Raw genomic sequence first — 22,302 nt, 5'->3', positions numbered from 1 at the left:
TGGCATGGGGGTGGGGTTTCTGAGGGATCAGTGGAGTGAGTGAGTGCAGCACACACCACTAACCCCCCCCCCCCCCCCCCCCCCCCCCCAAAAAAAAAAAATTACGGTGGCGGAGGCATAAAAATTCCTCACTCCCTATGAGCACTCCTGCAGTGTGTTGATTAATGAGTGCAGTCAAGTTTTTGTGTAGTGCTTTTAACAATAGACATTGTCCCAAAGCGGCTTCACAGAATTTGAATGACTCAAGACATGATCCAATTTCATCCCCTATCTATCCCCAATGAGCAAGCCTACGGCGGCAAGAGAATAACTCCCCCAGATGACACGAGGAAGAAACCTCAAGAGGAGCCAGACCCAAAAGGGAACCCATCCCCATCTGGGCAACAACAGACATGACTATAACATTAACAGTTTTAACATGAAGTCAGTTTCGTTGATGTTATAAACTCTTCATTGATGGCAACTTGAGTGCAAAACTGTTCATGACAACTGCAGTCCTAAAGTTAGCAAGTCAACTGTAGTCCTCAGCCATAAAAGCATTACTGTAAGAGTCCAGAGTGTCTTCCAAGTGTGACTTTCAACTGTCCATATGGGGCCGTCCTCCACAGGAGTGGGGGGGGGGGGGGGGGAGAGAGAGAGAGAAAACACAGGTATGCCCAATAGGTATGCCCAATGTCACCTGAATAAGTAGGAACAGTATACATATTGCACTGAGTACAAGCAGGGACTCCGGCAACTAACTATGACAGCATAACTAAAAGGGGAGAGCCAGAAGGTAACACAGGCATGAGGGGCCCCGGGACATAAAGCAGCAGCCACTACACCGTCAACAAACTCGAGTGAGCAAGCGAGTGGGGACTGACAGCATCCATACATCCCAGTTTACCAAAACACTCTGTCTGAGGACCCTCCAGATCTACACCTTTACCTCATAAACACCATTAACACAAGGCTTGACTAAACAGATCTGTTTTCAGCCGAGACTTAAACACTGAGACTGTGTCTGATTCCCGAACGCTACTTGGAAGGCTGTTCCATAACTGTGGGGCTTTGTAAGAAAAGGCTCCGCCCCCTGATGTAGCCTTCACTATACGAGGTACCAGCAGATAGCCTGCACCTTTTTGATCCAAGTAGGCGTGGCGGGTCATAGAGGAGCAGAAGTTCGCTCAGGTACTGTGGTGCGAGACCATTTAGTGCTTTAAAGGTCAATAGTAGTATTTTATAATCAGTATGAAATTTGATTGGGAGCCAATGCAGTGTGGATAAGACAGGGGTGATGGGGTCATATTTTCTAGTTCTAGTAAGGACTCTTGCTGCTGCATTTTGAACTAACTGGAGCTTGTTTATGCACTTATTGGAACATCCAGACAGTAAGGCATTACAATAATCCAACCTGGAGGGAACGAAAGCATGGACTAGTTTTTCTGCGTCATGTAGTGACATTAAATTTCTTATCTTAGCAATATTTCTGAGATGAAAGAAAGCTATCCGGGTGATGTTATCAATGTGAGTTTCGAATGAAAGACTGGGGTCAATAATCACTCCGAGGTCTTTTACTGCTGCACGTGAAGAAACAGAAAGGCCATCCAGAGTTACTGTGTAATCAGAAAACTTACTTCTAGCTGCACGTGGTCCGAGTACAAGTACTTCAGTCTTGTCAGAGTTAAGCAGAAGGAAGTTAATAAGCATCCAGTGTCTAATGTCCTTCACACATTCCTCAGTTCTATTAAGCTGGTGTCTCTCATCAGGTTTTGCAGAGACATACAACTGTGTGTCATCAGCATAACAGTGGAAACTAATACAATGTTTACGAATAATATCACCCAGAGGTAACATATATAAAGAAAAAAGCAGTGGACCCAAGACAGAACCTTGTGGAACACCAAACTTTACCTCAGTATGTCTAGAAAAATCGCCATTTACATAGCAATCAGTTAAATAAGACCTGAGCCACGAGAGGGCCGTTCCCTTAACTCCCACAACATTTTCTAGTCTATCCAGAAGAATGGAATGGTCAATGGTATCAAATGCTGCACTAAGGTCAAGCAACACAAGCAGCGAGACAGCCGTGATCAGACGCCAACAGTAGGTCGTTTACTACTTTAACCAGAGCTGTCTCTGTGCTATGATGAGGTCTAAATCCTGACTGATGCATTTCATGGATGTTATTCCTATGTAAATATGAGCATAACTGCTGTGCCACAGCTTTTTCAAGGATCTTGGAGATAAAGGGGAGGTTTGATATCGGCCGATAATTGGACAGCTGACAGGGATCAAGGTCAGGTTTTTTAATCAGGGGTTTGATAACTGCTAGTTTAAAGGATTTGGGTACATAGCCGATCCTAAGAGAAGAATTTATTATTTTTAGAAGCGGTTCAATTACTTCAGGTATTATCTGTTTGAATATATGTGTAGGTAAGGCATCTAGTACCAGGGCTTTGAACCGGTTCAAGGAACGAAAACCGGGAACTTTTTCTATTTCACATGGAACAGAAACGAAACCAGAAACTTTATTATTTTTTATGTTCCAGAACAGAAACGCTTATTAAAAATAATGGTAACCGGTTAATACCGGTTTTTATTTCTTTCCTCAAAGTTTCCGTAGCCTACAAATAAAAGTCATTCTTCTCCTGCACAAGTTTCTATGACCCGCTGGGGTTCACGTCCTGTGTGACGTTCGCTGACTGAATGGAGAGAGCGGGAAGGTGGACTACTATCACGTCTCCACGTGATAAGTGAGTAAGTGCATTACTCAGTAAGTGCATTACTGAGTGTCTGAGCAAAGAAGAGCCTGAACGTTGCAACCTCCCTATTGGTTGTTTGTAAAAATGTATCAGTTGTTGCCCTTCCCACGGGAATCATTGCGGGCTCGAGAGACGAGACCTGACGAGTTAGTTCGTTGGTAGCAGAACAAAATGTCTGGACACAAATCGGGTTTTCAGAAAAGGAAAGGAAATAAACGGAGGGTCAAAAATACAAAAAAGGAGGCAGAAAATGCAAAACGAGTTTTAAGGTAGGACAAATGGTTACTTTTCTGAGGCAGCCCGCCATGGCTGCCTGCAGGCTTATTTATTATAGCCCATTTAGTTAAAATAGTTGATATAAAATGTTTATAGTTATGTGATGGTTGTCCTGATTTAGACTGTCTTTTTTTTGGGGGGGGGGGGTTGCGCGATGTTGCACCCGGGTCCAGATTAGGGCAGAACCGGCCCTGGCTACATTTCAGGTGTAGTTTGTTTTATGTATGTATGTACTTGCATAGATGTGTACTTGGTCTTCCAATATGGCGCCTAACAAAATCTCATGGCGCGGTGACGTCATGCGGTAGCCCTCTATAGGGCCTTTGGTAACACACTAAACGAATTATCTTTCATTTTTGGCACTTTTTCTGTTTGTGTAGATGGGAAGACATACTGAGAATCCAAATCGCCAACATTTGAAATAATTGTTTTGAATTATTTCTTGTCTTATTTAATGAAGGTTGTAATAGAATTAGCCTACATTTGGCTTAAGCTGGATGAGACAGACATAATTTTATAGCCATTTGTTAAACAGCTGACAGGGAACGTAATTAACCGTTCCGGGAACGAAATTTTTTTTTGTTCTAACCGGTTCGGGAACGTCTATTTAATGGTGGAACCCAAAAACGGAAACGTTAAAATTCCGTTTCTGTTTGGAACGAACCAATAGGAAAAAAATTCTGGTTCAAAGCCCTGCCTAGTACACAAGTTGAGGCTCGATTCAGTGTCAGGAGTTAAGTATTCACACCTGTTTATAACATCTTTGTAACGGGGTCTCTCTATCTCTCTGTTGCACTGTTTCAGTGCGTCCCTCTAGGCCGCGATGTTCTATCGAGGGTTCTCCACACATGGGGAATGAAGTAGTTCTTCGATGTAAATCCACTGAAGGGACGAGCCCAATGCAGTATACGTGGGAGAAGACCAGCGACAACAAGCTGCTGCCCGCTAACGCTGTGTTGGGTAAGAGCTGATACTTCTGTGTGTGTGTCAGGGTGTCATTCATGGACACACTCAGGGTGAAGTACTCACACTTGCACTTTAATCTTGGTACATGCTAGAGGATTTTCGAATCTTAGCCGATTTTAAAGCGTGGGAGATCACAAACATAATGACAATTTAAGTAGAATGTATTTGTCTAGTGCTTTCCTAGACAAAGTCACAGAGTGCTTTACAAGAGTCTGTAACAGCATGAAAAGGAATAGGAGACACACATCACTAAAATACAGAAAACATACTTAAAATGCAGACCAATGCAACATATTAACCAAACGTCTGTCTAAACAGATCCGTCTCTAACTGCCTTTTAAGAGAGTCCACAGAATCAGCATTTCTTAGAGGTGTAGGCAGAGCATTCCATAGTTTAGGTGCTACACCTCAAAAGCTTGATCACCACGGGTCTTCAGGTGAGTACAAGGGACAGACAGATTCGGCCTCTTTACCCTGAATGAGTGAGCATGAAATAAAAGCACGCGTAAACATCTCTAGCTCCGCATTTGACACTACAGATTTCAGTTTACGAATGTTTAATTGGAAAAAAAACAAGATCTGGTCAGTTGCTTAATGCGGGTGTCAAATGATAAGGACTGCTCAAATATAACCTGTAAATGACAGAGGTTGATTTTAATTTTTGGTTTATTAGCGTTTGCCATAGCAAGATCTATATATGTACGTACATTATGGCTGGGAAACCACTACAGCTTGCGCCAATTACAGTGACCCCATTGTACTGAATCTGCATGTCTTTGGACTGTGGGGGAAACCGGAGCACCCGGAGGAAACCCACGCAGACATGGGGAGAACATGCAAACTCCACACAGAAAGGCTCCTGTCGACCACGAGGTTCGAGCCAGGAACCTTCTTGCTGTGAGGCGACAGTGATCACCACTACACCACCGTGCCGCTGCTGGGTTGGAATGGGTAACAGGAGGGAGGCCCTGACCTGGCCATGACCTGATCATGGGAGCAGCGTTATCTGGGGCAACAGTCAGAACCCCAGTCTTATGTGTATTTAGCTGTAAGAAGCTGCCTTTTTTTTTTTTTGGCTATTCAGTCCTGAACAGCATTACAACAGTCCTGGAGCCTCAACAGGACAGATGAGGACAACTTGTTAGCCTCCTTCGGTTTGAAAGAAAAATACCTTTGGATATCAAATGCGAATAAATGATGTTGGATATGAAATCTGTCAGTGATCTTGACCCAAAGGCATCAGATATAAAGAGAATAGCAGGGGCCCCAGGACCGAGCCCTGTGGGACACCAAAAAACAGTGGGGACGAATCAGACGCACAGTCTCCAGTAGAGACGGTGAAGCATCTCTCAGTAAGATAAAATGTAAGCCAGTCTAATGCTGTACCTGAGAAACCACACAGTCATGTAACTTCTTAATCAGGATGATGGTCTACCATATCAAACACAGAACTGAAGTCTAGTAGTACACACAGAATAATCCCCTGCATCTGCCGACATTAGAATGTTATTGGAGACCCTCAAAAGAGTAGTTTCAGTAGAATGCTGTTTCTGAAACTCAGACTGAAACTTATCATAAATATTGTGCCTCTCCAACTCAGCAGGGAGCTGTATACCTACACCCTGAACTAAAATTTTAGACACACAGTGCCTTCCACAATTATTGGCACCCCTTATAAAGATTATTAAGAAGTTTGAGGGAAAATAAATCCACCTTTTCATGAGGTTGCTTCATCTTGCACTGAAAAAAAAGAGAAAAATCCAACCTTTAAAGCCAGACGGCCTTTTGATTTCATAAAATCTGTGAAATTTAGTTCCCTCTGAAATGTGGTCATTGTGATATCTGTTTATTTCTGTAATATCTCTCAAAATATCAGGCCATTCTGTGGCTGGGAAGTTATTTAATTTGAGGGGATTAAAGCAAATAATGTGCATGAAATCATTCGCTTTGCGCAGTCAAGCAGACAGAGGAAGTCCGTGTGCGCATGCGCAGGTTTACCTTCTTTTGGGTTTTACGGCAGCTGGCATCCAGTGTTGCATTACTGCCATCTACAGGTTTCCCTTTTAGCGTGCACTGACAGTTCCATCATTCTGTCGCTAAACGAACAGCTGATCACACCGAGGTGCTCGCTGAGCGCCCATATTTATTAGTTTGGTCCTGTGTTTCCTTTCCTTCATATATAACATAACGCCTTTTTCTTCTCGCTTTCCGTTACTGTAGTCGCTCTTTCACGTTTCATTCGCACACTCGCGTTCTCCATTTTTCTCTTTTTCAAATTTGTATCCCACAATGCCTTGCGCTAACAGGGAAAGCCTACCACGTGATGCATGACAGAGTATTTTGAATTGGGTCATGGTGAAGCAGGAAAAAATAGCAGAGAATTTAGAGCTACGTGGAGATAAATTCATTAATTGTTCTATTTAAAAAAAAAACTAATAAAATTGGAAGTCTGTGATTTGAATTCGGAAGCTTGGTCACTAAACAAAAATAATTGGGTGTTGGAGAAAATTCTTTTTATGACCTACACTTGAAAAATCTGAAAGGCAGTCTACCTTTTAACTGAAATTTCTTCCGAGAAAAACGCATCCTTTTTCAAGAAATAATTATTTTCAGCAAACACGTGCCCCAACATCAACTTCCTGTTTATCGACTGAATGTATTTATGAAACTTATAGGGTAGATTTTGATGCTACAGTGGTGCTTGAAAGTTTGTGAACCCTTTAGAATGTTCTATATTTCTGCATAAATATGACCTAAAACATCAGATTTTCACACAAGTCCTGAAAGTAGATAAATTTATTTACACTTGGTGTTCAGTGTGAGTTTTATCACAGAGGAGACGTGTTCTATTAGTCATTGGACTGAGAAACTCACACACCATCTGTTTACACCGAGATTTACATACAGTGTGTGTTATCTATTTGTCTCCAGCTGTTTTAAGGTTTATTATGGGCTTTACTTTCAGAAAGCAGTTTTGGAGGATGAGCTTGTCAAGTATAAACATGAAAGTATAAACCAGATAACACGTACGTGCGCATGCGCGCACACAGTGTCGCATGGTAATGTTTGTGTCGAGGCCAATGTTGGACTGTGTGTGTGTCAGATGCTGCTGCAGGGACGGTGAAGATCCGTAACGCAACGACGGCAGTGTCGGGGAGCTACCGCTGTACTGCCAAGAACCCAGTGGGGTCCGAACAGTGTACGTTGGAGCTCAAAATCACAACACGTGAGTACCCCCACACACACACATGCACACACGCGCACACTTATTCAAGGTGTTAGCAGGAATGTATGCTATCTTCTCAGAAGTAAAAGTACCAAACTGTCCAATTACTTTTGGTCCCTGAAATGGGTGTTCATATAACCAGTGCTTTCATTTCCACACTGTTCACCTGATTTGGATTTACACTCTCTCAAAGCTGAAAATCTGCACTTTGAGTTCATATTCATTATTTATCTCCACTATACAGTGGTAAATATATTTGAATTATGTTTATACACACATGCACTGCGACAGAAAACATTTGAGGCCACTTTACTGGAGAACACCGTTTTGTGTTTCTGTAGCTGTATGAATCATATAAGACCGGCCTGTTTCTGGTCTAAAAGTATACCCAGTGGTTTTCAGTTTTGATAAATTTGTTTGTTTTTTTTCTTCTCATTCTTGACTAAAATTCAACACTGCTGACATTTTACATGGAATTCCCTGTTTGTAAACCTGCCTATTGTACTGACTGATACTCAGAGTGACAGTCCTTCTCTCTCTCTCTCTCTCTCTCTCTCTCTCTCTCTCTCTCTCTCTCTCTCTCTCTCTAGCCCCAAACACCGCGGGTGTGATAGCAGGGTCAGTAATCGTTGTGTTGCTGTTCCTGCTCCTCTTGGCTCTTCTCTTGTTCTGCTGCTGTCGCACTCGTCAGAGAAAGAAGTATGAGAAGGAGATTTCCTACGAGATCCGGTACACACACAATTCTGATACACAGAACATTACCTGCTTTGAATTGTTGTGCTAGTCACATCAGCACTTTGTGTATTACATGCCTCTCTCGTGCGCGTGTGTGTCTGTCTCTATGGCTGACAAGACCCCCACCCCCTGTCTGTAAGCTCAGTTTTTTCTGTCTGGGATAAAGGGGATTAAACCAATCCCCCTGCAGTGCTGCAAACTGTGTGCGCGCGCGCATGCATGCGGGTGCAAACTGAATGATATCATTACACAGGCTCTGTGAGTGAAGCTTGAGTAAACTCACTGACCCAAGACCTGTTTTGTGGTGGACTGGGGTCCAGGTGTTTGCGTCACACTAAGTGTGAGTAGGGTGTTCACACCTCTCAAAACAGACGAAACTGAATGGAAAAAATTTGGAAGGTCTGCATCAAACCAGGCAGGAGTGAGCGCACACAGATTAGTGTTGCTCTAGGGGAGTTTATTACAGAGAGCATTCCAACATGCTGTGAGGTTCTGGACACTTTGATCATCTTTTTCTCTTAATTAGCATCGTTTCTCACTTTTAGTGGGGTTAGTCCAAAACCTAGCCTCACCCCACTCCACCCTAGCCCCACCTAACTCTGAACATTCTAGTGTTTTTCCTCTTCTAACTTTGAGGTGTCCAGATTAAAACTTTTATGAGTACACTTCCACTGGACACTGTTCAGATCACTTTTGTGTGTGTTTGTCACGTTTTATTTTCTTTGTTCCAGAGAAGATGTTCCTGCCCCAAAGAGCCGGATCTCCACCGCCCGAAGTTTCACCAGTGTGGGAAGTCAGCGCTCGTCTCTCGGCTCCATGTCTCCCTCCAACCTGCATGAGTACAACAAGATTCCATCTGAGGAGTACGAGGCTCCGCCCAGCCACGTCCCTGTTCCCCCACCCAGCCACACCCCTGTCATCCCCCCCAGCAGGGTCGCCGGCCCCAACCTCAGCCGCATGGGGGCTGTTCCGGTCATGACCCCGGCGCAGAACCGGGACGGTTCCATCGTGTAGCAGTGGAGAGTCTGAGTGGATCTGAGGCGAGAAGAATGTCATATACTGAACTCACGATTTATTCTTCCAGATAATGAGCAGAAGGAAGTGTGTAAAGATCAGTCTGTGGCGGTGGGGGCTAAACCAGATTCTGCTCTGTAAATAAATGAATGGTATTGTTTTTTAAATTTGTTTTCAGATATCGTGTGTAGTGAGTTGGAGCCAAAGTACTCTGGCTTTTCCTCTAAAATAATTTTAAGCAGTTTGATGAAATCTGTCTGGTGCAGATGAAGGCTACACCTATGAAATGCCCTGTTTTTTTGGTGATGTGGTTCTAGTCATTCAGTCAGTCACTGAATTGCTTTTTTTTTTCCCTCCTTTTGCTGGTGAAGATACTTGGCAAGTTAGCCGTCGGCTAGCCAATTAGCTTTGTTTCTGTTTAGCTTGTGAGCACTTTAGTGACACTCTGATATGGAGTATTTTTCCTCTCTTTAATGGAGAGTGTGGTCTTTCACGTCGAGAGCCGTATTTACTGATTTCACATTGATTTTGTATTGTGTCACACAGTGGCAATTTCATTGGTCAGCATCATGCCTTGCGTTCTGTTGGTTGGTGAATTTTGATTGGGTCATTTCACCAAAATTTGAGGGAGTGCAGAAATCTGTGCGCAAAAGATGTGCGAGTGCATAGAGCAGTCTGAGAAGGGGGGAAACATGGCAAAATCTGAACATGAAATGAACAAATACTGCTCTCAAATCAAAAGACCATGCTCTTGACTAATTCTCAAAACTCAAAAGAACTCCCATACTTGGATACTTCCAGCTACTGGAACACAAACCAGAGCAGGAACCAAGAGTAAGAAACGGGGCAGGAAACCACAGCTCATTACAGATTTCAAAATGTTTCTCTTATCAGTGATGTGATGTTTTCTTTTGGCTGCATAGCATATTAGAAAAACTAACTTTTTAGGCATCAGCAGTGTGTAATCTGTACAGACAGAACGTGATTTATAAACATTCTTGTGTGTGAGGAAGTGCATATATTTAGAAATACTCCTGATCATGTGTATGCTGACACTTCCAGTGGTAGCAAAGTTTATGAAGATATCCATTCATACAGCACACACTGTGCTACATCACAGTTCCAAAATCAGCAGCAGAAAAGGCAAAAATAATGGACTTTGACACCATTACAGGTTTTCCAGATGTATGTAGTTGGGGTAACAGATTGCACACACGTAACCAAATAATTTAGTTGGTTTACCATATATGGTGATTTGGGGGCATTTCTTGATGCAAATGGATGTGGCTGTGCATGAGCAGAGCACTTTGGAATGTGTGATTTATCAGCATCCATTTTGTGTTACGGTGTGTAAAGAATGTTGACGAATACTCCAGGACCTTCTAATGGCTCTGTGCTGCTGGTGGCCCTGCCTCCATTGGTTGTAGGTCATTAGTGAAGTTAACACACCCGTCAAGGATTACTGCCTGAGCCAGGACTGACCAGATAATTGTGGGTTTTTTTTAGTTCTGGAAGATGAAGGATCTCGTTTTGGAGGAAAATAATCTGAAAATGAAGTAATGTAATATCTGTAGAGTAATTAAAATTCACCCATAAACTTTTCTACATTTTTGTCTGAGTGTGAAAAGTTACTGCAATTACAGAATTCTGAGTTTTCTGCAGACTATGAAACTCTACACACACTGTTTTGATGGAGCTCTGGCTTTAAAGATGGTGGTAATAAAGGTAATAATGATAATCCCGTTGTCCTGTATCTGGTCTCTTGTATAAAAGTGAGCAGGGTTTTTTTTCACCATGTTGATTTTCACTTGTGGTGTGACAGCTGTTTCAGATCAGATTGTAATAAACAGTGACTCCATGTCTGCAGGGTGTGTTATCGTGATAGAAATGAGATGTGACAAAACGTACTTTTTAATTTGAAAACCTAAAATATTCAAATCTTCTGCTTTTGGTTATTGAGGTCAGGGTTAGCAGAGCATTAGCCTAGCCTTAGCAAGCTGTGAGACCTGGCATAATTCCCATATGCAATAATTACCCTATGAACAGAGGAGGGGCTCTGTTTCTTTCTACCTGTTTAACTGTAATATTTTACATATTTGCTGTTTTGCATATTCTATAAATTGTATTTTAATTTTTTATTAAATGGAAAAAAATCTGTTGCTCTTTCTCAGCTAAGATCAGAAAAGTTTTAGTGTGACTGATTTTGCCAAAGTGATGATCTACTATCAAGGTGAGTGTGAGAGACAGATAGAGAGCTCTCTCTAATTATATATGTCTCTCTCTCTCTAATATATATTAATATATATAAAAATAAAATCTCATTATCTCTAGCTGCTTTATCCTGTTCTACAGGGTCGCAGGCAAGCTGGATCCTATCCCAGCTGACTACGGGCGAAAGGCGGGGTACACCCTGGACAAGTCGCCAGGTCATCACAGGGCTATATATATCCCATTCCAACGAACAGTGAAAACTGTATATTTATGTTTTACAAAGAAAAGATTTTCAATAGTTTTGCTGACCAGCTGCGTTTCATTTTGTAAATATAAATTATGCCTGCAACACACAGAAAACGTTGGGACACACGTGTTATTACCATTGTGTGACATCACCTTTCCTTTAATAGCAGTTTTTTAATCATATGGGATTTGAGGATACTAATTGTTGCAGTTCTGTACTGTAATTGGAATTTTTGTCTTCTTGTTTGATACAAGACTTCATCTGCTCAACAATCTGTGGATGCCGTTGTCTGATTACTTCATGATGCTACATACATTCTCAATAGGAGACAGGTCTGGACTGGCAGCAGGCCAGTCAAGCACATGCACTCTGTCTACTCAGCCATGCTGCTGTAGCCTGTGTGAAATGAGGCCTGACACTGTCCTGCTCAAATCAAATCAAGTTTATTTGTATCGTGCTTTTAACAATAAACATTGTTGCAAAGCAGCTTTACAGAATTTGAACGACTTAAAACATGAGCTAATTTTATCCCTAATCTATCCCCAATGAGCAAGCCTGTGGCGGCAAGGAAAAACTCCCTCAGACGACATGAGGAAGAAACCTCGAGAGGAACTAGACTCAAAAGGGAACCCATCCTCATTTGGGCAACAACAGACAGCCTGACTATAACATTAACAGTTTTAACAGGTATAACCCTCAACTGTCCTCATGGGGCCGTCCTTCACAGGAGTGGGGCGATAAAACTCCGACCAGACACAGGGCACCAGGATGGATCAAGCAGGTCTGAGGGGCAGAAGAGGCCAGCATCTCAATCCCAGGATCAACATGTAACTCAGAGGGACAGATTGGGGGGGGGGAGAGAAAGAAAACACGGTTAGGTATGCCCTAAAAATGACAAGTATTAAATCTGTGTGGTAGGCTCGCAGAGACGAGAGTCTTTACATCAGGCATAACACACAACAATGGCATGTTAATATGGTAAAATATCATGACCTGCTCTGGCTGGATGCTTGATTGGGTGATGGGAGCACACTCCTCAGCAATGATGAGATGCAGATGGGACCCTTAGGGCTGGCCAAGACAATTCAGTTACATTTCACCGGGTCTGGGACATGCGACAGAATGTCTGACGGCCGATTCCCTGCAGGCTACAATAGCCAGTCGAGGTCTCCACCCTCTCCACCAAAAGATTTCCTGTTGACTCCATGTAACTCAGAGGGACAGATTTGGGGTGGGGGGGAGGGAAAGAAAACACAGGTTGTTAGGTATGCCCAATGTCACCTGAATAAGTAGGAACAGTATACATATTGCACCGAGTACAAGCAGGGACTCCGGCAACTAACTATGACAGCATAACTAAAAGGAGAGAGCCAGAAGGTAACACAGGCATGAGGGGCCCCGGGACATAAAGCAGCAGCCACTACACCGTCAACAAACTCGAGTGAGCAAGCGAGTGGGGACTGACAGCATCCATACATCCCAGTTTACCAAAACACTCTGTCTGAGGACCCTCCAGATCTACACCTTTACCTCATAAACACCATTAACACAAGGCTTGACTAAACAGATATGTTTTCAGCCAAGACTTAAACGCTGAGACTGTGTCTGATTCCCGAACACTACTTGGAAGGCTGTTCCATAACTGTGGGGCTTTGTAAGAAAAGGCTCCGCCCCCTGATGTAGCCTTCACTATACGAGGTACCAGCAGATAGCCTGCACCTTTTGATCTAAGTAGGCGTGGCGGGTCATAGAGGAGCAGAAGTTCACTCAGGTACTGTGGTGCGAGACCATTCAGTGCTTTAAAGGTCAATAGTAGTATTTTATAATCAGTATGAAATTTGATTGGGAGCCAATGCAGTGTGGATAAGACAGGCGTGATGTGGTCATATTTTCTAGTTCTAGTAAGGACTCTTGCTGTTGCATTTTGAACTAACTGGAGCTTGTTTATGCGCTTATTGGAACATCCAGACAGTAAGGCATTACAATAATCCAACCTGGAGGGAACGAAAGCATGGACTAGTTTTTCTGCGTCATGTAGTGACATTAAATTTCTCATCTTAGCAGTATTTCTGAGATGAAAGAAAGCTATCCGGGTGATGTTATCAATGTGAGTTTTGAATGAAAGACTGGGGTCAATAATCACTCCGAGGTCTTTTACTGCTGCACGTGAAGAAACAGAAAGGCCATCCAGAGTCACTGTGGAATCAGAAAACTTACTTCTAGCTGCATGTGGTCCGAGTACAAGTACTTCAGTCTCATCAGAGTTAAGCAGAAGGAAGTTAATAAGCATCCAGTGTCTAACGTCCTTTACACATTCCTCAGTTCTGTTAAGCTGGTGTCTCTCATCAGGTTTTGCAGAAACATACAACTGTGTGTCATCAGCATAAGATCCGCCGAGGAATGGATAAATTGTTGTTATAATGTTTTAATGGATAAATTATGTTTTATTTTTAATTAAAACATGCATGGGGCCACATCAGGGCACTTGCTGTGATCGGCAAAGAGAGTTTGTTTTTTGGGGCTTTGTTTGGCTTTAAATACTGTTAGATGGGAATACATGGAATCTGTTAATTTTCCTTTGTTGAAGAGTGAATGGGAATAAAAATTTATTTATTCCGTGTTGTTTTGACCTCATCCATTAACAGATTTTAGAAGTGAAAGGGGCTGATCTCTCTGCAGGTTTTCAACACTGCTGTGTGATTTATCTCCTGCTGATTTTCTCCTCCAAACTGCAGGTGATGTTTTAACAGTAAGAAGTGATTAATTACAGCTTGTCAAAAGTGGAATTATTATTCAACAATCTGCCGTTTTTGCTGCTTGACTTTCACACAGGACGTCTCTCTCTCTAATTTAAATTCAAAGCTTGCTTTATTGGCATGGCGACTATTAAGATTGGTATTGCCAAAGACATGGATAGAGCGTTTGGAAGCAAATAAAAAATAACTGCAGAAACAGATAGAAATAAACGTTAATAGATTCAACAATACAATCAAAAAGAAACAGTTGTCATGTTCACCGTGGACAATTTCCCCCAGACCACTAGAGGGCACCCTGACTCACGTTTTTGAAATTCTTCCTTTGTTGTCTGCCTTACTTTCCTGAGTTTGTACACACCTGGTTCCCTAATAGAGTGCTTCGAGATCAGCGCGAACCCGGCGGCGGCGGCCATGTTGGAAGTCAAAGCGCGCTGTGTCAGTGCATTGTTGTTGCTCAGCGAAGCAAAATGCCGAACACGTGTCACTGTTGGCTGTAGTAGCCGGAGGGAAAAGGGCGGCAAAAGCTTCCACAGACTCCCTAAAGTCGTGACTAACCCGGGAATTGCAGCACAGGAGAAAAGCGAGCGGAGGAGCCGACAGTGGCTGGCTGCCATCAACCCATCAAATTTAGGACAACTTGACTGTATCCGGATTTGTTCTGATCACTTTGTGACCGGTAGGTTAATATTGTCTTGAATTTCATAGTTACTAAAATAAATGTGATACAAACACTCTTTTCTCTGTACTTTCAGCAATGATTAATGGATATATTTGTCACATTAGGTAGCTTATGTCTACTGCAGTGCATTGTTGCATCAAATGGCATTTAAGATTTAGGCCTAGTAATGTTTATCAGTGCCGTATTAAGCCAATGCGGTGCCCCTGGGCACTATACTTCAAGTGCCCCCCCCTGCGCGCACGCGTTCAGTAACCTCCTGCACACACTCGCAAACCTTGCCCTTTGCTGTCAAAAATAGTAGCATATACATAAACAATAGTACACATAAACAAGGTCATTCTTCCTCATTGAAAATGTATTAAGTACAGTAGGCTACATCAGCCCATCAAATTCACTGAAAACAACCAACGCTATGCATGTAGGCATATTGAAATGTCTTATCCAAAAATGAGCAGCATGTATTTGTATGTCTCAATAAAAACCTTCAAAGCATCCATACTCTATTCTGTCCATATTAGTGTCTCAATTCAAAATGTGTATCAATTCAAACAGCATCAGCAATTTAAACAGCATCCATCTATATACAATACAGCATATTCAAATGTGTCAATTCAAAATGTGTATCAGTTAAAATAGCATCGATCTAGGCAACATATTCAAATGTCTCAATTCAAAATATAAATTCAAATAACATCCAGTACGGCATATTCAGATGTACAATGTACATATGTGTATCAATTCAAAGAGTATCTGTTCTGTATGAACCTAGAGATGTTCTCCCCGTAGCGCAGGATCAGCTGAAATAGAGAAGTGTTCTACTGGCGTCGGCTGCGCTGGGTTGACATCCATAACACGCTCGTCTTCCTTCTCGTCCCCATGGTGTGAACTGATCTCTACCTGGCTTAAAGTGGCTTCGCACATCTCCTCCTCCCCGGCTTCAGCGCTGGCAGTGACAGCAGTTGTCGATGTCTTTATAAAAAAACGATCTAACACTGGAACATTTTTAATTGCAGCTACACGCCTGGAGTCTCTCTCTTTTTTAATTTTCTCTTCGCACAACCACTCAGTTGATGTCTGTCCATTTTTTCATTTCTACCGCGGTTTTAAAAAATTGATACATTTCACCGTAGGTGGACTGGCTCAGCTGACAGGTTGAGGAAAGGGGGGTTAATGGTCACATAGGCCACTCTTGCTCAGAATTATGAGTATTGTTATTGTTCTTATGAAATTAGTGTTCATAATGAATTATATATGACTATTTAACAATGTCAAGTGTATAACCATTTTAAATGTACAAAAATTCACGAAAAATATTTTTAAAGTTTCTGTCATGTGGTGCCCCCCACTGGCTGTGAGTGGTTGGTGCCCCTGGGCACTGTGCCGCAGGCCCATATAGTTAATCCGGCCTTGATGTTTATGTACACATGCTGTTAGTACAAGTTACATACTAGGCCTACATTTTATTCACTGACTAAAATAATTGATAATAATGCGGCAACAAGCTGGGGTCAGCTTTCCATTCCTTCTCACTAACAGTGTATGGATCTACATTCCCAATGAAACGTACCTTCTCAGCATAACGCTCCCGTGCCTGCTTATCCAAACTTTCACAGTAGTGCTCCATCACTTCAGATGTCTAAATTCTTAAAAAATCCAAGCTTCTAAGCCCTCTAACGTGGAAATGAATCGGTGAATGTTTACTCTATGATGTGTACTCTATGCGCGCTCTGGAGCGAGTGACTTCCAAGATGGCCGCGCAGACCGCATGGTTACTATTTTTAGCATCATCTCGGAGCACTCTATTATTCACTAGTACCAGTACAGCATTTAAATATGATCGATATCGATAGTACAAGCCCTAATTATGATAATGCACACAAGTGCAGCCACCTGATTAGATTAGTAGCTTTAAGTGTTTAAGAGTGACTTTTTTTTAAGAACAGCCCACTTCAGGAAACTCCCCATCTCAGAATTTAATCACAACTTATTATAGAGTCTAGGGTTAGGAATAGAAAATTTTACTAACCATGACCAGATTAACCCCTTCCCGGCCGGATGGGCCACGCCCAAAATTTGGAGGTCCGACCACGGGTATGACATTCATGTTGGTTTAAATTGAATATTCTCAAAAGATCCCATGATTCTGATTGCTTTTTCTGAGAGAGCATATGGGTGATCTATAAATTGCTTCCAAAAAATTTGTAGGGGTGCGAAGCGTATCCACACTAGCGCCACCTACATTTGGCACGGACGACTATCTGGCTACCTAGAATTAAGGCTCCAAATAAAATATGCAACTATATCCCCAAGGATTTTTTTTTGTTTTCTACTGCTGCATATGTAAGTAAGCTAAATCAAATGAAAAAATAATGGGACTAGTGAGAATAATTTAGAAAATCTAATAAAAATAATGAAAATCCTTGCCGACACCCTACTTCGGGCCACGCCCACAAAAATATTCTCATTATCCCATACAAACAACTAGTTCTAAAAGTTGAACCAAAAGGTAGGCTATCTATTTTAGATAGAAAGTTTGTGGGTAACATTGTTGGTAGGCTAATATTAACACATTTATAAGCTTGATTTTCCATCTTCGCCCATGGCATTTTGACCCCTAAACTGTACCTAGATGTGGATAAACTGATCTATGATACTAGAAGTTTTATTGGAATTGTATTTTCTGACTTCTTTTCTGCTATTTATAAAATATTTTAGATGTTATTGTACTTCACAAAAATACATACACTTACTGAAAGTGTAATGATATTTAAATTTTCACCGACTAGGTATCTTGTAACACAGCAACATTGAGGCCTTATCAAAGTGACAAAAATTTTCTGCTTCTCAGCTTAAAAAAGATCACTTCATGGCCACTGAAATTTTAGCTAATTTATCATTTAAACGGATCACACCGCACTCACGATAAAAAGGTGCCAAACAAAACCAAAAGACTGTTGAAACAAGAAAAAATGTCTGCACACTTAAATCCTTTAGTTCATTTAATTGCCAAGCTTTCGGTCAGAGACCTTCCTCAGGGCACAAACAGATGGAGCATGTCACGCCCAGCTTGGTCATGCTGAGAGTGCTTACTCCACCTTTTTGATATATTAATCTTGAACTTGTTCTTTCTCCCCCTCCCGACCTTTAGGAGGAGCTGTTTGGTATCTTGTCACTTTGGCCAAACAGGCGGAACAGTTCAAATACAGCCTATGGCTGTCAGGTTGGAGGGCGTGCTTTGCTGGCATTTTGGTTTGGTTGTTTGGCTGTGTGCTGTTCAGGCCTTCACTGGGAGAAGGCCTGCCCAGCCCAGCCCAGGTTTTCCTTTGTTCTTTCTCATTTTTCTTCTTTTTATTATTATTATTTAATTAAAATATTGCTAAAATTGGAACAACTGTGTGGATTCCCTTTTATGTTATGGTCACTTGAGCCTAGTGGTCGTAACATATGGGGGCTCGTTCCAAATGTTTAATAATGGAGTTTGGATTAATCACTTGGTTTGTTTAAACGAAGTGAGGTAAGCTATTATGCCATGTGGTTTGTTGGGGGGTTCGCATTGGTTGTAAAGTGATTGGTTACGTTGTGATTGATTACATTGTGATTTGTTAACTCTTTTGAAGTTTTTTGCGGAAGTTGTGTGACCAACCATTTGTTTTGTTTGATTAAGAGTAGAGTCGGTAAGTGTGTTTGGGCGTGCGTTACGGGAGGGCATAGAGTGGAGTTGGCATTTTCCCCAGTTAGAACGCGTTTGCGTGGGGTTTAAGCTACTGTGTCACTGAAGTCTGGGCGAGGGCACCGCCTTGGAAAACCGGCTGAATTGACTTTGGTCGGGACAGTACGGATCCAATGGTAATGGTGAGTAAATGATCCTTGTTCTCAGACTTAGTGTGAAGACAGGTTAGTTTAGTAGGGGGATAAATGTTTAGGGGGAAACTCCGGTGTTGTCCTGTTTACGTGAGTTGCATTACACTTTGCCCAATTATTTTGGATTTGTGGAGTAGTTTGTTACTTTTGGATACGTGGATACTTTTGGATTACTTTGTTTAGCCAGTTGCATGGTTAGATTAGTGGCACACCCCAGTGTCTATTTGTAATTGTTTGGATTTGCCAGTGGCCAGTGGCGATTTGTTAATTGGTGATTTGTTTATTGTTGACGGTAAAAATGAGTACCTTGGAAGCATTTTTTGAAGCTCCCTCTGAGGCCTTGTTGGTTACCCTCACTAAGGATCAGTTGTTTAGTGTGGTTGATTATTAGGGCCCGAGCCCTATGGGCGAAGGCCCTATTGTTCTTGTAAGAGTTCACTATTATTATTCTTCCGTCTTCTTCTTCTTCTTCTTCCGTCTTCTTCTTCTTCTTCTTTATTTTTCTCCGCTGTTGGGCCATTTTCGGGGCGCTTGCCATGGGCGAAAACGCATGAAATTTGGCACCAGTTCCGAGAATTGCTACCGCTACTCAGAACCAGAAGCCCAAACTTGGCCGGGGCTCAGGGCCTCCATAGCGCCCCCTAAGTCGTTGTGATTTTGGCCTCCCGCATTAAGGTGCCTGGTTGCCATATAGTTTGTAGTAGTGGCATGCAATTTGGTACGCATATGTATCTCACTAAGCCGGACAAAAATGTAATGCCAATGCATTAGCCACGCCCAACAGGAAGTGAGGTAATTTCACTTTTGTGCGAAATGCATGGCCACGAAGACGGCGCAACTCCTCCTAGACCCTTCATAGGAATGTCACCAAAATTGATACACATCATCTACAGACATGGCTGACAAAAGTTACTAAATACGTTTCATGTAGGATTAACCGTTCAGAAGTTATGCGTCAATCAATTTTCGATGCAAAATTTTACATGCATAACAAATCTTCTGATTGCTCAAAACTGCTCATACTTCACACGCAAATCACTCATTGGGCTTCTGACATGTTACCCAATTTCTGTGATGTTTCGCCACTGGGGGCGCTATTTTTGGGCAAAAATTCCAATCTTTCCTCAATTTTGGTCAAACTTCACGGCCACCCTCTTACTACCTCCCATGTCATGTATACCACGTTTTGGAAATTTTCGTCCATGGGGGGGCGCTGTTTTTGTCCGACGCAATTGCTCCAAAACGGGTTTTTGGTAAATAATTCCATAATGCTTTTCCTTCACACCACTTCCTCGTGATAGTACGTTGCTGTTGTAGCCACTTATTTTTCCAACTCATAATCGCTCATGTACAGCATAGCGCCACCTACTGACATGGGGAAAACCAAAAAATTTATTCTTCAAAAATCTATATCTCATCTTCTATTTACTCAATTGTCATCAAACTTCATACGCAAACTCTTCATAGCTCACCTGACGTCAACGCCAAATTTTGTGCACTTTCGCCCCTGGGGGTGCTGGTTATGGCAAAAATGATATTGCAGCTTCTGATTTGTCAAACTTGCCAAGCAAACTCTTTACAAGACCCTTATTGGGGCGCTTGCCATGGTCGACAACGCACGAAATTTGGCTCCTTTTTCTTAGACTGCCACCGCTACTGAGAACCAGACGCCCAGATCCAGGCGGGCCTCAGGGCCTCTATAGCGCCCCTTTACTTGTTGTGATTTTGGCCACCCGCATTAAGGTGCCTGGTTGCCATGTAGTTTGTAGTAGTGGCATTCCATTTGGGACGCATATGTATCTCACTAAGCCGGACAAAAATGTAATGCCAATGCATTAGCCACGCCCAACAGGAAGTGAGGTAATTTCACTTTTGTGCGAAATGCATGGCCACGAAGACGGCGCAACTCCTCCTAGACCGTTCATAGGAATGTCACCAAAATTGATCCACATCATCTACAGACATGGCTGACAAAAGTTACTAAATAGGTTTCACGTAGCATAAACCGTTCAGTAGTTATACGTCAATCAATTTTCAGTGCAACATTTTACATGCTTAAAAATTCATAACAAATCTTCTACTTGCTCAAAACTGCTCATACTTCACACGCAGATCACTCATTGGGCTTCTGACATGTTACCCACTTTCTGTGATATTTCGCCACTGGGGGCGCTATTTTTGGGCAAAAGTTCCAGTCTTTCCTCAAATTTGGTCAAACTTCACGGCCACCCTCTTCCTACCTCCCTTGTCATGTATACCACATTTTGGGAATTTTCGTCCATGGGGGGCGCTGTTTTTGGCCGACGCAGTTGCTCCAAAACGGGTTTTTGGTAAATATTTCCATAATGCTTTTCCTTCACACCACTACCTTGTGATAGTACGTTGCTGTTGTACACACTTATTTTTCCAACTCATAATCGCTCATGTACAGCATAGCGCCACCTACTGACATGGGAAAAACCAAAAAATTTATTCTTCAAAAATCTATATCTCATCTTCTACTTACTCAATTGTCATCAAACTTCATACGCAAACTCTTCATAGCTCACCTGACATGTACGCCAAATTTTGTGCACTTTCGCCCCTGGGGGTGCTGGTTATGGCAGAAATGATATTGCAGCTTCTGATTTGTCAAACTTGGCAAGCAAACTCTTTACAAGACCCTTATTGGGGCGCTTGCCATGGTCGACTACGCACGAAATTTGGCTCCTTTTTCTTAGACTGCCACCGCTACTGAGAACCAGAAGCCCAGATCCAGGCGGGCCTCAGGGCCTCTATAGCGCCCCCCGAGCACCGTACAGTGCGAGACCCTATTGTTACCATGTGTCCAATTCTGTGCTTTGTCGCCATTGTGGGAGTAATGTCTCTTGCCGAAGAAGCTGTGGAAGTTTTTTCGCGGGGACGCATGCCCCCGCCCCCCTTGGCCGCTGGCGCGAGGGCCCGTCGAGGCCGCTTGTGGCTTTAATTATAAACTTGATGTAGTATTGCCAAAGGCAGCATTGAAGGATGAACTGTTGAATCTTGTTCGAATGACATTGATTGAGAAGAATGTGTTTGGTAAACCAGCTTCATATATGCCGATGGTAACATCGTTGTCATATGAACAGCAAATTGAGCTTTTGAAATTTCAACATGAGCTAAAACTGCAGCAGATGAAATTGGATGACGAGTTAGTGCAAAGGAGGCTTGATAAAGAAATGGCTTGTAGGAGATTGGAAGTTCAGGAAAAAGAAAAACAACGTTTATTGGAACTTGAGCGGCTTAAACAATTAGAACAGGACCGTGAATTTGAGCACACTCGATTGCAGTTAACTGCTGAGGGCAGACTCGGCAGCCCGTCTACTTCGCAACCTGGTTTGGCCAGCATGATCAAGTGCCTGCCTAAATTTAATGAGCGTGATCCTGACGTGTTTTTCTCCTTGTTTGAGAACATTGCGGCTGAACAGCATTGGAGCGATGAGGAGAAAACATTATTGTTGCAGACCTCGTTAATTGGTCGTGGCCAACAAGCATTTGTGGCTCTACCCACCGCTGATAGAAAAGTTTATCAGCGCGTTAAAGCGGCGGTGTTGAAATGTTATGAGTTA

At 42.5% G+C, this 22,302-nt stretch overlaps 1 protein-coding gene across 1 annotated transcript in view; it reads left to right on the top strand.

The window, feature by feature from the left end:
• cxadr (CXADR Ig-like cell adhesion molecule) overlaps nucleotides 1–10,699 on the top strand; it is a 38,103-nt gene extending 27,404 nt beyond the window's left edge. Inside the window, exons 4-7 of the mRNA XM_060909243.1 lie at nucleotides 3,825–3,980; nucleotides 7,090–7,212; nucleotides 7,803–7,941; nucleotides 8,679–10,699. Coding sequence (XP_060765226.1) covers nucleotides 3,825–3,980; nucleotides 7,090–7,212; nucleotides 7,803–7,941; nucleotides 8,679–8,961 — 701 coding nt within the window. The 3' untranslated portion in view covers nucleotides 8,962–10,699. The remainder of the gene's footprint in view (nucleotides 1–3,824; nucleotides 3,981–7,089; nucleotides 7,213–7,802; nucleotides 7,942–8,678) is intronic.
• The last annotated feature ends 11,603 nt before the right edge of the window (nucleotides 10,700–22,302 follow it).

The sequence above is a fragment of the Neoarius graeffei genome, chromosome 25 (assembly GCF_027579695.1).
Source record: "Neoarius graeffei isolate fNeoGra1 chromosome 25, fNeoGra1.pri, whole genome shotgun sequence".
Classification (NCBI taxonomy): Eukaryota; Metazoa; Chordata; class Actinopteri; order Siluriformes; family Ariidae; genus Neoarius; species Neoarius graeffei.
Note: the sequence above shows the minus strand (reverse complement) of the source record. Positions and strands in the feature narration are given on the sequence as shown.